The 16,015-nt window shown below is 41.1% G+C and overlaps 1 protein-coding gene across 1 annotated transcript; it reads right to left on the bottom strand.

The window, feature by feature from the left end:
• Nucleotides 1–240: 240 nt before the first annotated feature.
• Nucleotides 241–10,956, bottom strand: LOC310828726 (tissue factor pathway inhibitor 2-like). The gene is made up of 5 exons (XM_083706462.1): nt 10,542–10,956; nt 4,305–4,484; nt 4,008–4,187; nt 3,388–3,561; nt 241–2,445 (listed from the first exon to the last, which is right to left on the bottom strand). The coding sequence occupies exons 1-5, from the start codon at nt 10,633–10,635 to the stop codon at nt 2,396–2,398; spliced, it is 678 nt and encodes a 225-aa protein (XP_083562588.1). The 5' UTR covers nt 10,636–10,956; the 3' UTR covers nt 241–2,395.
• Nucleotides 10,957–16,015: the final 5,059 nt, after the last annotated feature.

A 16,015-nucleotide genomic window follows, 5' to 3' on the forward strand; every position in this document is an offset into this window, starting at 1 on the left:
CTGCCTATGACCTCTTTAGCTGCAGAAGAGACAATTCTGCATGTGGACATCTCTTCCTTGAAATTAATGGGACGGGTGTGCTTGGGAGCAGAGGCAGAGGCTAGATCTTAACTGGATAAAGTGGAATGAAAATGTAGCATGTGCATGCAGTGTGTACATACATGGACTGCAAAATAAGTTAGCTAGGGGGAAACTAGATCTGCATAAAATGATGTGTAATAAATTAGGAGAAACAAACACTTATGACAACTTATTTTATTTTTCTTTGTTTTTACAAATTTACAGTGAAGGTCAGTCACACTTGCACAAAGCAAGTTAGGATGCAATTTAACCAATTCTCATATAGGCAAAGTAAGGTTTGATACAGGTGCAAATATCCTTAGGGAAACAGACAGCATGGAGTGAAGGCAGATGACTCTTCTTCAGCTTCAGAACAGAAAACATGCCAAATGCACATTAATAAAGGCACCTCAAAATGTGTTCCATGCAAGAGATCAGGAGGATGACTTTAAAGAGGAGGGAAATAACCTCAATATCTGTCTAGCGTTCTCCACTCTTAACTGTCCAGCAGGAATAATCCCATGATGAAAATGAATCCTGTAGCTTTAGAACTGGACCAGTTGACAATGGGAGATGCAGCCATCAGTTCACCACACTCCTGAAACCTTACGTAGCTTATAACTAACATTTAAAAAACAAGCAAACCCCACTATCAAATTCATTGCTGGTCTCTTCCCAGTGCCAGCTTTTTTATCAGCAGCATTATGATTATGTGTATTACCAAGATCTAATGTATTTTATTTTTATTATCACAGTGTCTATATCCCACCTATTCTCCAAGGTGGCAAACACACTTCTCCCTTCTATACCCTCATAACAATCCTGTGAGGTAGGTTAGGCTGAGAGACTGTATGTACAAAAACCACTCAGACATGGCTGAGTGGTGAATTGAACCCTAGTCTCCCAAGTCCTAGTCTAGCACTCGTAACCACTAGTCCACGTTCATATTTCCTAACCTCAAACAAGGACTTTGAACCCAGGATAAAATTTTAGAATGTCAGATTGGGTTTTGACTTATTTACATTCTCCTCCCTTCCAATTCACTTGGTAGTTTCTGGCAAGCCTGCCCCCTGAGGATGTTCTTGAAAAGTTCACAGCAAAGGAACTGATACCAGCAATACCAATTTATTCAAGAGAAAAACGAGTTTGGCTAATCTTTAGTTAAGGGAACAATGCAAGAAATATCTGACAAATATCAATTTAAAAAACAACAACAACAAGTATGGGCCATGGTTCTTGCTTCAACTATTCAACAACAGTTCAGCTCTTCCAGTACAGCAGAACCATTTTCATAAACTACACAAAGGGGAAAGTTTAAAACGTATGCATTTATATTTATAGTAACATTTTATAAAACCTGGGGGAAACTCCTTAAGAGCTAAAGATCTGTATCTACAGTTATCTGCAACGTCTGTAATCAGCTGTATCCTCTCTGCCAGACTTATTCACATATAAACACAGGAATCTCCCATATCCCAAGCCAAAATATTTGTTCAGCCAGCTCAGTATTGTCTACAATGAGTGGATGAGGATCTCCAAGGTTTCAGGCCAAAGCCCTCCCCATTGCCCACTATCTAATGCTATCTAGTGGTCAGTGAGACTTGCCTGATCTCCTGCCACTGGCATCACTGGCTTAACTTGAGCAAGGCAGCATTGAGAGTGGTGTGCTGCAAATGCACTGGCAGAAGCACTGGATTGGTTCTGCCCATGTGTTTCAACTGCGCCAACCACACCCCGACTCATCAGCCGCTGTCATGCAGGTGATGGGAGGTCATGTAACATCAGCACAGCGGACTGTTTTAACTAGAGATTCCAAGAACCAAACCTCAGACATTCTGCATGCAAGGTAAGCCCTCTACCACGCATCTGCCACCCCTCCTTATGAAGATGAAGATAAGAAAGTTCAGGAGAAGGTCTTAATTTAGTGTTCCATATAATGAAACCATCAGAAAGAGTCTATCATATTTAGCAGCCAGTAGAGAAGAATTGATGTTCAGCAGAGAGTGTTGAGCCGCCTCTTGTGCGTCCAAGTATCTGAATGAGGGTCAACAGCCCAGGATTTTATCCTGCAACAAGGCACACTGGCATGTGCATGGGGCCCAATCCATAAGTGAGCTGTAACTAGATCAAAGTAACCTTGCTGTTCTACATTTCAAAACTGTTCATATAGTAAAATTGTTACATAGCCACATAAAACTGAACAAAGCCCAAACCCACCCATAAGTTAAAAGTTTCTAGTGAGTGAAATCAGTGCATCTAGTCTGGAGACCTCTCCAGATTTAAGAATGTATGTGGCGTTCGTTGGATTTGAATGTTGGCTGTAGACTCCTCATCCTTATGAGACAACATATTTTGATCCCGTAGCAGGTGGTTTCTTTCTCCCTACTAAGAAAATAGAAACCAAAATATAATCAGAGGTAACTTAAATCACTTTATTCACATGTGGTGAATAAAGACAAAAGAGAAGAAAAAGGGATGCAACATTCTAGGTCTGCTAATTCCCAACCACCAGGTTATTGCAGTTTCCACTATGCGTGTTTTGGGCATTAAAGCAGGGACAAAAGCGAGCCCCCGTCTCAGCAGGACCGAAGCCAGCACAACCCTCCTTGTGACAAGCAAGGCTTGTGCTCACCTTAATGCCTGCAGGTACTACCTCCTCACAAAAGCAAATGGGCCCTTGACCGTGATGGGTAGAAGACAGTCCGCCAGGGAAAGGGAAGAGTTCCTTGTCTGAAATTCCTTGGCAGAGGATGCTTTCTCACAAGCTGCTTTTGCCACAACCTGGGACGCATCCCACCTTTGTCCGCCTTCAGAGCAGCACAAACGACTGGAGGGCACAGTCCATTACCCACACCTAGCCTTCATCCAGCAACTATTGCCCCCTTCTGGTCCCTCTCATCTCCTTCTATATCCTCACAACCTTTGGCCAAGGGAGTGAGCTGAAAATACGGGAGGACCACAATCCACCTGTGGCTACTGCATTATGCACCTATGGAAGGTGGTTTAATGCAGGAGTGGGAAACACGTGTCTCTCCAGTTGTTCTTGGACTCCAACTCCCATCAGCCTCAGCCACCACGTAACATGGTCAGGAATGATGAGAGATATGTACGCCAGCGGCATTTGGACACAGTTTTCTCACCCCACTATAACAAAAAGCCTCCCTGTTTACTCTTGGAGAGCATCAGCTGTTTGTGCTGCTTAATGATGTTCTCTTTAATCACTCCAGAATTACTAGAACAGGGCTTATTTGTGAACCTTCACAATCTGGCTATAAGACAACATACATCCCTGTAACTCTTGGTCTCAGCAAGGAGAGAGAATCCTACCTTTCTTGCAGGCCTTGAGACATGATTTCCGAGTGAGGAAGTTGTTAATGTTTCCTCCACAACCTGTATAGGTGAATTCTTCACAATCTCCTGTGTCTATGTTGTAATAAAAGCGAGGAACTGAACTCGAACAAATTCCCACGTCTTTGGGGTTAGAGCAAAAGGAGGGGGTATCTTTAGAAAAAGAGAGAGAGAGACAGAGTTAATTAACACTACTTCTTTTTGTTTTTTGAAGTGTAGACTGCAGTGGTGTTAGGCATACAAACCAACAGTTCCCAATCAGAAAGTGGGCAGAGTTTCTGATCTTTGATTTAATATTTGTACACTGCTTTCCCAGCAAAAACGTTGAGCTCAAAGCAGCTCATAACTACAAAGCATTAAAAATGAGCAAACATTTCCATCCGTGCAATCAATTAGGGAAAAGACACACACACCACAATAGTGCGTTGGTAAAGCAAAAACGAACAATGCCACAAATAATTGATGCAATTCAATACAAACTTGTAATAATTCAAAATTAATTCATCAGAAATGGTTAGCGAGCACCAGTCCCATAAGACACAACAGAACATTTCACCCTCCTCCACCCAAACAAGCTATTCATTAAAAATAATAATTACTTCTTTTCGGCAGGCAGAAGTTCATGCAGGAGTCTTTATCGTCAAATCGGTTCTGGTTTCCTAAACAGCCTCCATAATAAAATTTTTCACAGCTCATCGTCTCAAGGCTGAAGTAATATTTTCGCATTAAACCTCTACAGATTCCTTCATCAGATTTCAGTCGGCATATTTTAGGCACCTCTAAAAACGAAAGAGCAACCAACTGGTTGAAAACAACAATCTAAGCCAAACCATTGCTTTTATCAAACTGATTCTGCAATTCACTCCAGGATTTGAAATTTTAGAGCCACAACTTACTCTTGATTCTCCCGCAAGTTTTTGAACACTCCTCAAAACTCAAAAAGTTGTTGTCGTTTCCCACGCAGCCCCCGAAACTAAACTCCTGGCAGGTTTGGGTGGCTCTGTCGTAGTACCACCTGACATACAAACCCCGGCAGGGTCCTTTAAGTGGTGGCTGGAGACAAATATCTCTGTTGTCTGCATGAAAAAAGAAGGGGGGGTGGGGGAAAGAGAAATGCTTTAGGTACAAATCCCAGAAAAAAGAAGAGAAGAGAGTAGGGAGGCAGGTAAGAAATTCATGTGTTGAAAGTTTGTCCCAGTGAAATGTAAGAAGACCTCTCCTGCACGAGGCCAAAGCCCAAGTAGGCCAGCATCTCATTCTCACAGTGGTCAGCCGGATGCATATAAGTAGCCTGAAAGCAGGACCTGAGTTCAAGAGCACTCTCCCCACCCCACCTGCGATTCCCATGCCTGGCCTTCAGAGGCATAAAAAAGGTAAAGGACCCCTGGGAGGTTAAGTCCAGTGAAAGGCGACTATGGGGTTGCAGTGCTCATCTCGCTTTCAGGCTGAGGGAGCGGGCATTTGTCCACAGACAGCTTTCCGGGTCGTGTGGCCAGCAACAGAACACCAGAGCGTATGGAAGCACTGTTTACCTTCCCGCCACAGTGGTGCTTACTTATCTACTCACACTGGTGCACTTTCGAACTGCTAGGTTGGCAGGAGCTGGGACAGAGCAACAGGAGCTGACTCTGTTGAAGGATTCGAACTGCTCATCTTCCGCTCGGAAGAGGCTCAGTGGATTAGACCACAGTGCCACCCGCGTCCCTGTTTCAGAGGCATACCCTCTTCTTGTGGAGTGCAGTGGAAATTATTCTAGGTGACATCACTCTGGGTTGAGAATGCTGTGGCAGGATTGCTGACAGGAGTTTATACCCTGTCATCTTATAATACATGTTCTCAGACAGCTGTACTGGTTGCCAATCTGCTACCAGGCAAGGATCAAGATGTTACTCTTAGTATGTAAAGGCCTTAACAGATTGGGGCAGTTTACTTGCGAGATCCCATTACCGTCCCCCGTCCCCCTTCATATGCCCGCTAAACTACTTCGATCTGTGACCAGTGTCACATAATACTCATTCCACATTTGTAAGAAATATTTTAGTGTGGCAGCACTCACACTTTGGAACTCCCTGCCTAGGGACACCAGGCAGGCACTTTTCCACACCTGCTAAAAACATTTTTCTTTAGGCAAGCCTACTTTGTAAACTGCTTTGAGGGTTGTTGTTTTTAACTATCAAGTGGTGTATAAATGGTATGAAATAAATTATTATTATTATTATTATTATTATTATTATTATTATTATTATTATTGAGAAAATTTTGATATTAGGAATCTACGCTCCAAATGAAGGGAAATCAGAATTCTACAAGAAGTTGCATGAGATTATGCTGGATTATCTGGACTATGATAACATCATCATGATGGGAGATATGAATGGGATCGTTTCAACAAACATGGATAGGTCACAAAGCCAAAAGGTTACTAAAGATGGCAGACTACCAAAGACCTTTTTCGAAATGACAGACAACATGGACTGGATTGATATATGGAGGACAAAGAACCCCTTGGGGAAAGAAGGAACATTTTTCTCTGAAGCCCAACTGACTTGGACAAGAATTGACCAAATATGGATTTCTAGAGGTCTGGCTCCTAAGGTGAAGAAAGTGGAAATCTGCCCAAAGACCTGCTCCGATCATAACGCGTTGAAAATGGACATGACATTATTACCAACCGGCTCCTTTAGATGGAAGATGAATGACAACTTGTTTAGAGATCAGGAGATTATTAAGAAGGCCAAAAAAACAATAAAGGACTACTTCGAGATAAATTTGAACACTGCCGTGGAAAAAAGAACAATCTGGGACGCAAGCAAAGCTGTGATGAGAGGGTTCTTGATACAACAGAACGCTATAAAGAAAAGACTACAAAATGAGAAAAAGGATAAGATTTTGGGGAAAATTAAAGAGTTAGAGAAGAAACTAAGAGTAAACCCGAAGTCACAGCCGATCTTGAGAGAAATTAAACTTCATCAGGCACAATATTCCAAACTGATAAATCAGGAAATAGAATGGAAGATTAAATTAATGAAACAAAAAACATTTGAATCGGCTAACAAATGTGGGAAACTGCTGGCTTGGCAGTTGAAGAAGAGACAAAAGTTGAACATAGTAACAAATTTGGAAATAGAAGGAAGATATATTCAGAACCCGGTGGAAATTAGAAAATGTTTCCAGAAATATTTTAAGAAATTATACACTCAAGGGCCACAAAATGAGGAAGAGATTGCAAAATTTTTGGAGAAAAATGGACTTAAAAAACTATCACAAGAAAATAGATCACTCCTGAATAGTAAAATAACACGATTAGAGATAGAACATGCCATTCAGAATATGAAGCTGGGCAAGTCTCCAGGGCCAGATGGCTTGACCTCCAAGTATTATAAGACATTAAGTGACTATTTGATTCAACCACTGATGGAGGTCAGCAATGAAATTATGGAGGGAAAGAAGGCGCCTGAATCGTGGAAGGAAGCTTTCATCACATTGATACCAAAATCAGAAACTGAAAAGACACAACTTAAGAACTACCGTCCCATTTCCCTTTTAAATGTGGATTATAAAATATTTGCTGACGTTTTGGCAGGAAGACTCAAAAGAGTTTTAAATGAGATAATTCATAAAGACCAGGCAGGCTTTCTCCCAGGAAGACACTTGTTTGCTAATACAAGGAACATTATTGACATTTTGGAATTTTTGCAAACAAATATTAACACTAAAGCAGTTTTAATTTTTATAGACGCGGAGAAGGCCTTCGATAACATCTCTTGGAAATTTATGAAGGGGAATTTAAAAGAAATGGGAGTGGGGCGGGGTTTTGAAAATGGGATTGACGCAATTTACTCAGAACAAAAGGCAAAACTGATAGTCAACAATGTGGTTACAGAAGAGTTTAAGATTGAAAAAGGGACACGACAAGGCTGCCCGATTTCCCCCTTGCTGTTTATTTCTGTCCTGGAGGTGCTCTTGAACTTGATTAGAGGGGACCGGTTGGTGCAAGGGATTCAGATCGGAGCGAAACAATATAAACTTAAAGCTTTTGCAGATGACCTTGTTTTGACATTGCAAGAGCCAGAATCTAGCACAAAAAGAGTGTTACAATTGATTCAGGACTTTGGTCGGGTAGCGGGCTTCAAACTAAATAAACAGAAAACTAAGGTGTTGGGAAAAAACTTGACAGATGCAGAGTCAGAACGGTTTCAGAGAGAAACAGAACTAACTGTGGTTAAAAAAGTAAAGTACCTAGGGGTAAACATAACAGCAAAAAATCTGAGTCTATTTAAGGACAATTATGAAAAATGTTGGTCTGAAATTAAGAGAGACTTGGACAGTTGGTCAAAATTGAAGCTTTCTTTGCTAGGCCGAATTGCTGCTATTAAGATGAATGTATTGCCTAAGATGCTGTTTTTGTTTCAAACATTGCAAATTGTGGACAAGACGGAGTGTTTCAGGAAGTGGCAGAGAGATATTTCTAAATTTGTCTGGCAGGGCAAAAAGCCCAGAATTAAGTTTAAGATATTAACTGATGCGAAAGAAAGAGGGGGCTTTGCCCTGCCAGACTTAAGGTTGTACTATGAAGCCGCAGCTTTCTGCTGGCTAAAAGATTGGCTACTTCTAGAGGACACTGATGTGTTAGATTTAGAAGGTTTTAACAATGCATTTGGTTGGCATGCATACTTATGGTATGACAAAGTTAAGATCAATAAGGCCTTTAAGAACCATATTGTCAGGAAAGCAGTGTTTAATGTCTGGACAAAATACAAAGACCTATTGGAAAATAAAACTCCAAGATGGCTATCACCTCTGGAGGCTAAGGCCCGAAAAAGACCCAATATGGAGGCCAAATGGCCGAAATATTGGGAAATAATAGAGAAAGAGGGCAATAATTGGAAATTGCAGAGTTTGGAAAAAATGAAAGACAAAGTGCGAGACTGGTTACATTACGCTCAGATTCAAGAAATTTTTAAAAAGGATAAAAAGTTAGGATTCCAGGTGGAGAAATCGAAGTTGGAAACAGAATTGTTAGAACCTAAGACTAAAGTACTCTCAAGAATGTATAACTTGCTGTTGAAATGGAATACACAAGATGAAATGGTTAAGTCGGCCATGATAAAGTGGGCACAGGATATTGGGCATAATATTATGTTTGAGGATTGGGAAAGGTTGTGGACCACGGGGATGAACTTCACGGCATGTAATGCTCTGAAGGAAAATGTAATGAAAATGATATATAGGTGGTACATGACCCCAGTTAAACTTGCCAAAATATGCCATGTGCCAGACAATAAATGTTGGAAATGTAAGGAAAATGAAGGAACATTCTTTCACCTCTGGTGGACTTGTCCCAGGGTGAAGGTCTTCTGGGAAATGATATATAATGAGCTGAAAAAGGTATTTAAGTATACCTTCCTTAAGAAACCAGAGGCCTTCCTCCTGGGCATTGTCGGCCAGATGGTGCCAAAGAAGGATCGAACATTCTTTTTGTACGCAACAGCAGCAGCAAGGATACTTATCGCCAAGAAGTGGAAAACTCAAGATCTACCCACTCTGGAAGAATGGCAGATGCAGCTGATGGACTATATGCAACTGGCTGAGATGACTGGCAGAATTCGAGACCTGGGAGAAGAGAGGGTTGAAGAAGATTGGAGGAAATTTAAGACTTATTTACAAAAATACTGTGATTTGGTGGAAAGTTAAGTAGGATGTTTGATCATAAATAATTGGCCACCACAAAATCGGATCGGAATGGGATGTAAAGTGAGATTAAGAGAAATTAATTTGCAGAGGACTATATTTAAATAAGTGGTTATAAAATTTGCAAATTAGATGATAAATTGCATGGAAAAAATCTATGATGATGAAAATGGCAGCGGGAGATGTGAGGAAGTCCAAAGAAGTTATGAAACTCTGTTGAGATAAAAGTAAGGTTGTTTATTGTCTTTGTACTTTATTTTGTAAAAACCCTTAATAAAAATTTTATTTAAAAAAAATTATTATTATTATTATTATTATTATTATAGTTTATATACTGCCCCTATACACGGAGGTCTCAGGGCGGTTTACAGAAAAAAAAAATCACAACATATATAATCAGAATGAAAACAGCAACCCAAACATCCCCCGAAAAGAGCCACATTTTAAAAGGGTATAGAATGCCAAACAGATCAACCAAAGGCCTGGTTAAAAAGGAACGTTTCTGCCTGGCGCCTAAACTGTATAATGAAGGCACCAGGCGAACTTCCCTGGGGAGAACATTCCACAGATGGGGAGCCACTGCAGAGAAGGCCCACTCTCCAGACATGTAGAATGTTGGCATGTTTTCTAATTTGATTTTTAGCTTAGCATTCATTTTAATTATTATTTTGGGGTGTTTTAAATACTTTTTCTGATGGCTGCATTATTTTATTCTTTTCGTAAACTGCTTTAAAGTTTTATTACAATGACACAGTATCTAAAACTTTGGAAACGGATATTTTTTTTTAAAAAGTCTCCAACAGTTCTAAATTGCTTGGAAAATGACATTTTGCTGCAAATCTGGTTTGTATTTCTGATTCCTGACATTTGGGGGGAATTGCTTAATCAACATATCTCGCATTTCCGGACGACGCAAGATCCTTCTTTAATTTATCATATTTAAAGGGAATATAATCCCTGCATTACAGGCACAAGCGCTTTAGTAAGCGCCAAACACAGCCGCAAACACTCAATGACGCCATCACTATTACCTGACGGCACTGATAGTCTTTACTTGGACTTTTGTTTTTTTTAAACCCCTGGGCAACCATACTCTTTCTACGTTCCTATTCTAGAGTTTCCTTCTTTGGTCTTTTAATTTTCACCTGTTGTTATAATTGTTCTCTCTGTTTTGTAAACATTGTACAATGAAGTTTTGAAAGAAAAACTTTGCCAAGAAAGAATAAAAACACCAGCAGTCATAATATTTTGGCTACCGGCTAGGCAAGGAAAAGCAAAAAAAATAAAAAGGGTTTTGGGAGACGAAGGCAGGTGCAGCATGTGGGGCGAAGCGAGGATTTTGGAAAGAGAACCTCGGTCACCATCCCGGGGAAGCGCAAAAACAACTGGCAAGAAGAAAAGAGCTGATAACATGCACCCGCTCCAAAAAAGGCCCCGATTACCTCCTGTTGTCGACTGGGGCCAGACCTGCTCCAGAAGTAACACCAAGGAGACGACCAGCAGAAAGGCCCGCGAGTTTCCAGAAGTCAGATCCATCGCTGCAAGTCGCTGCGCGCGTTTGGCTGCTCTACGACCGATGGAAACGTTGGCCACAGTGGCCCCTTTATAAACCGATCCCGGCTTCTCTGCCGCCGCCTCCTGGCCCAAAGCCTGCGGGCGTGCTTCCCAGACGAGGGAGGGCTCGGAGGGGGTGATTCATCCGTTTCTGGAAAGCGATGTAAAACCGCGAGGGGGCGGCCGGACCGAGGGAGCGGTCCCTTGCGTGGCTGGTGCGCCCCGCGCGTCATTGCGCATCTTCCGAAGAAGCAGCTCCGCGGGGTGGTCGCTGGCCCATCCCGACGCGTATCCGGGACGGCTAGGGCGGGCCTGGAGCCTTGCTGCTCGCCACCCCGACAGCGGCGAAAAGGTGCGAGGAAGATTGAAGGAGCAAATATTGGAGTAAACCCCGAGTTGAATGCACGGAACAACACCAGCCAGACGCGAAAGTGTCCCCAGGCGTCTGTTGAGGATTCAGACGGCACCAAGATGTTCACTTCTGAAGTTAGAAAGCAAAGCTTAGGGAGCTCGATGGAGCATTCAGGTGGCCCAAATGATAGTGCCTTCCGCTCTTCCAGAAAATCTGGAATTGGTTATTGTTAGCTTTCCAAGAAGAATTTAAAACGGCCATTGCTGTATTCTATGAAAGGAAACAACTACTATTCCCCACCCACTGCTCCTCAACTTCAACTGAATTAATATGCCAGGCACCGATAATAATAGCAAGGAGGGAGGAATATGGACAAAAATGGAATGAGCCACGACAAGCCTTAATCATAAATTGTTTAATAGCCCCAAGGGCCTAATTCCAGCAGAAGCGGGGGGGGGGGGGACAGGGGGCAGGATGCAGTAAAGGGCAGTAAAGTACATCTGAGTTGCTGACATTAATTTCCCCAAGATCTGGTGGTGGTCCAAATTAGAATCAGGGAGCAGGAGATTATGCTCATCTTCCAAGCTAGTGAGGACAGATCTTTTATAGGAGGAATCTCTGCCCCATTCTATCTATCCTTTTCACAAAGACCCTGATTTAAGTCCTTCCTTCCTTGCATCTTGGTTATGCTGACAATCAGCGTCAGCCTCGGTCCAGTATACTTGAAGGAGCATCTTCACCCCCATCGTTCTGCCTGGACATTGAGGTCCAGCGCCGAGGGCCTTCTGGCGGTTCCCTCATTGCAAGAAGCCAAGTTACAGGGAACCAGACAGAGGGCCTTCTCGGTAGTGGCACCCGCCCTGTGGAACGCCCTCCCACCAGATGTCAAAGAGAAAAATAACTACCAAACTTTTAGAAGACATCTGAAGGCAGCCCTGTTTAGGGAAGCTTTTAATGTTTAATAGGTTATTGTATTTTAGTGTTCTGTTGGAAGCCGCCCAGAGTGGCTGGGGAAACCCAGCCAGATGGGCGGGGTATAAATAAATTATTATTATTATTATTATTATTAAGGATCTCATTTTTTTCTTCGATGTTCACAATTGCTCATCTTGCCTTAAGATCACCTCTTCTTTCTCTTCATTGTCGTACAACAGCTTTGCATGACCTGGTGCCTTCCACATGCTTTGGATTAAAACTCCCATCAGCCCTAGCCAGCTTGGCCAACAATCAGGGAAGATGGGAGTCACAGTCCCTCAACATCTGCAGGGCACCAGGTTAGGAAAGGTTCTCTGCTCTGTATTTTTATAAAGAAAGCTTTCAGACTTCTCGTTATTTTGCTTCTCATTCCCCCCATTACATCCCAATTTTGCCCTCTATGTTTTGTGGCTTTGATCCAGAATCCATTTGATCCATTACTGCTTAGTTTCACTTCCCTGCTTTGTTGGTTGGTTTTAGATTGTGGCTCTACAGGCGAAGAGTGATGTTTTAAAAAACTGTTGCCAAGCACCTGTGCCTAGTAATGCTAGGAAACTTATTATAATAGAAGCATGAAAGTATCTCTCTTTACCCCCATTGCAGAGGAAAGTCTTGCTAGGGGGTGAAGAAATCTAGGACGTGTGTGGAAAACCCAAATCTCCTTAGCAAATCGTTTTAGATTGAGTTAACTTAGCTGGAATTTATTAATAATGGTTACCGTGGAAAATCATCATCATCATCATCATAAATTTTTATTTATACCCCGCCCTCCCCGGCCAGAGCCAGGCTCAAGGCAGCTAACACCAGTAAAATTATAATTAAAAATAAAATAAAAAATAAACCGATTTAAAATACAGGTTGAAATATAATTTAAAATGCAGCCTCATTTTAACAGTAGCCCATATGGGAAGGGTATTCCTTCATATTCTGCTTGTGGGCTTTTTGGAGTTTCTACTTGATCCTTTTGGGAAACAGGACATGCTGAAACTTTCTTCATATCCAGCATGGTTCCTACGTTTGTCTTTATGTATGTACAAATGGGACTGCAACAATGTGTTGCAGTATGCTCCTTCTTATGGTGCCAGCCAACCAGCCATGCTGTCATGCAGGATCCTTAAGGGGCTCAAGCAGGAATCTCTCACCTCCTTCCACATAATACTTCAAAATCTGTAGCAACTAAGTATAGTCAGTCCTCATTGGGCTGGTTTTTTGGGGGGAGAGGAAGGGGGATCTCCATGGTTTAACCCATCCCATAATTCTACCCAGTGCTTTTTTTCTGGGGGTATGCATACCCCTAAACATTTTGTGAATCTTTGTACTTTTGTCCATTTACTGTATTTATTCCCCCCCGATTTAAACTATAAAATGATGATTTTCTTGAGTCAAAATGAGAGTACCCCTAAACATTTTTTTAAGGAAAAAAAGCACTGATTTTGCCAATGTGGATGTTTCCCAAGAATGATGATATCACCCTCCTTTTTAATATATACTGTATGTTTGTTTTTGAGAATAAAGCTGTAAAAAGATGTACAAGCAAAAGAAAATTAAAAAACCTGTAACTGTGAAAAAAGTTGTTTACGTCATCTTCACCTTCAATATTAAGAAATAAATATGGAGCATTGACTCTAACCACTCTTAAGGTGTTTCCAGATGATCTGTTTATGGAGTATTCATCCTGATTTGTTTACAGGGAGATAACGTTTCAAAGTAACGGTTCTCCCATTTGCTTTCCTTATCAGTAAAAGCCCAATCTTTTCAGAGAGAGGCAGGTTTGTTGTGCAAGAGCTCCCAATTAACTATAGTGGTGCAACCTGAATATGCTGCTATGTGATGGAATCGCACCCGAAAATAGTGACAGTCCAAAGCACACTTCTCATTGGTCCTATTTTGGGTCAGTTTCTATCAGCACTCGCCACCTGAGTTTGCTGCTCAAAGGAGTGGTACATACGTGCATTTCACTGTCCCTTTGAAAGCTTAGCACAGGAATAGGCAAACTCGGCCCTCCAGATGTTTTGGGACTACAACTCCCATCATCCCTGACCACTGGTCCTGTTAACTAGGAATGATGGGAGTTGTAGTCCCAAAACATCTGGAGGGCCGAGTTTGCCTATGCCTGGCTTAGCAGAATTTATGGAGCTCCCATTATTCTTCCAAGTTCAAATCCCCTTCGGCAGTTATGGTATACAATTTAGAACTGCACCATTTAATAGATTAGAAGGCAGTGTGGCTGCCTAAAATATTTTCTTATGATTTGTTGTATACTATTAAAGGGGTATTCAAAAGACACCCAATCAGGACAAAAGCTCTTAAGGATCCATAGATATACACTGGAAAAATATTATATTCCAAACATTACAATTTCTTTTAAATCAATGAATAAAAATGGACAAGCAAATAAAGATTGAAGATTCCATATATAACAACAACATTCCACTGCTCTCTTATAGCGTTTTCTTTTTCAGATATTTACTGAAGATCAGTACTATTTTGAGGCATTTGTAAAATTTACAGATAACCTGCTAGGTCCGTTTGGGTATTGCCACAGGAGTTATACAGCATAGTGAAACTACATTGTAAACTAGAGTACAAATCTATGTGCTTTACCACTCAAAATGCAAAAATATTTTTTTTTTGGGGGGGGGCAACTCCTTAGTTTAATCCACCCCATAATTCTGCAAATGTTGATGTATCCCCAAGCATGTAATAGTACCCTCTTTTTAATATATGTGTGTGTGTGTGTGTGTGTGTGTGTGTGTGTGTGTGTTTACTGGTTTTTGAGAAAACAGCTAAGCTGCAACACATTTCCATTTTTAATATAAATTTTATTAGAGTTTATAGAGAAAAATACAAAACTTAATATTAAATATCTTTTTTATCCAACATTAGTCTAAGTAAGAGAAAAACAGCAAAAAAAGAAACAAAAGATAAGTAGATACAAAAAAAGCTTAAAAGAGAAAAATAAAGTTCAAAAACTAAAAAAATTCCAATTCTTCATCTGTCTGCTATATATAAACAACATTCACTTCATCCACTCCAATATAACACCCAACCAAACCACTTTCTATAAACAAACTTCAATCCCCAAATCCAAGTGCCATTATTTCATTTTCATTTTCATGCAAAATGTCTATGAGAGGTTTCCAATCTTTGGTAAATGTTAACAACTTAAACATGTGCATTTTGCCATCTTAGCTAAGTCCATTAATTTTAACAACCATTCTTCCATTGCTGGTAATGATGAATCTTTCCATCTTTGCGTATGTAATAGTCTCGCCACTGTAATCATATCTTGAAACAAAGTTCCATCGACCTTTTCTAATTTTATATGCATAAGTCCACGCAGGAAGAGTTCTGGTTTCGGTTGAAAGTTAATCTTCAAAATTCTCCATATTAGTGTAGGTATTCTTATCCTCCTTTTGGTGACTTTTATAACATGTCCGCCATGCATGATAAAATATCCCTTCATTTTCTTTATATTTCCAACAGGTATTCAGAACACTTTTATACATTCTAAATAATTTCTCAGCGTTAAGTACCACATGTTTCCTATGCAGAAAACCTCAACTTTTCCCTCAAGCATCTGAAGTTAACAGGGCTGGGCTGGGACTTTGGGCTAGATGGGCCAGTAGTCCAACTTCACAGGTTCATATAAAATGGGCACTATGCGTGAATAGCACTTACTGTGCTATCTTCTCTTTGGCGATCATTCATGGTTGAGTAAGATTGTCTTCCATGAACACAGTTTTAACAGTGAGTCCGTAAGTGATTGTGGAGGCAAATTCTGGATCCACACGTCCTTGCACAGTGGGGACATGTTTCCGGATGGGAGTTGATCACGGTGAAGGTTTGCCAAGCGTGCCTTCCTCTTAACACGTTACTCCCTTTCGTTCTGTGTTCGAGTGTCTTCAAAGTCCATGACACCTTTGGTAAAGGCTGTTCTCCAACTGGAGCATTTGCAGGCCAGTGTTGCCCAGTTGTCAGTGTTTGTACCACTTTTCTTTTTAGATTTGCTTGAGTCTTTGAACCTCTTTTGTT

The sequence above is a fragment of the Podarcis gaigeae genome (assembly GCF_964106915.1).
Source record: "Podarcis gaigeae genome assembly, chromosome: 12".
Lineage (NCBI taxonomy): Eukaryota > Metazoa > Chordata > Lepidosauria > Squamata > Lacertidae > Podarcis > Podarcis gaigeae.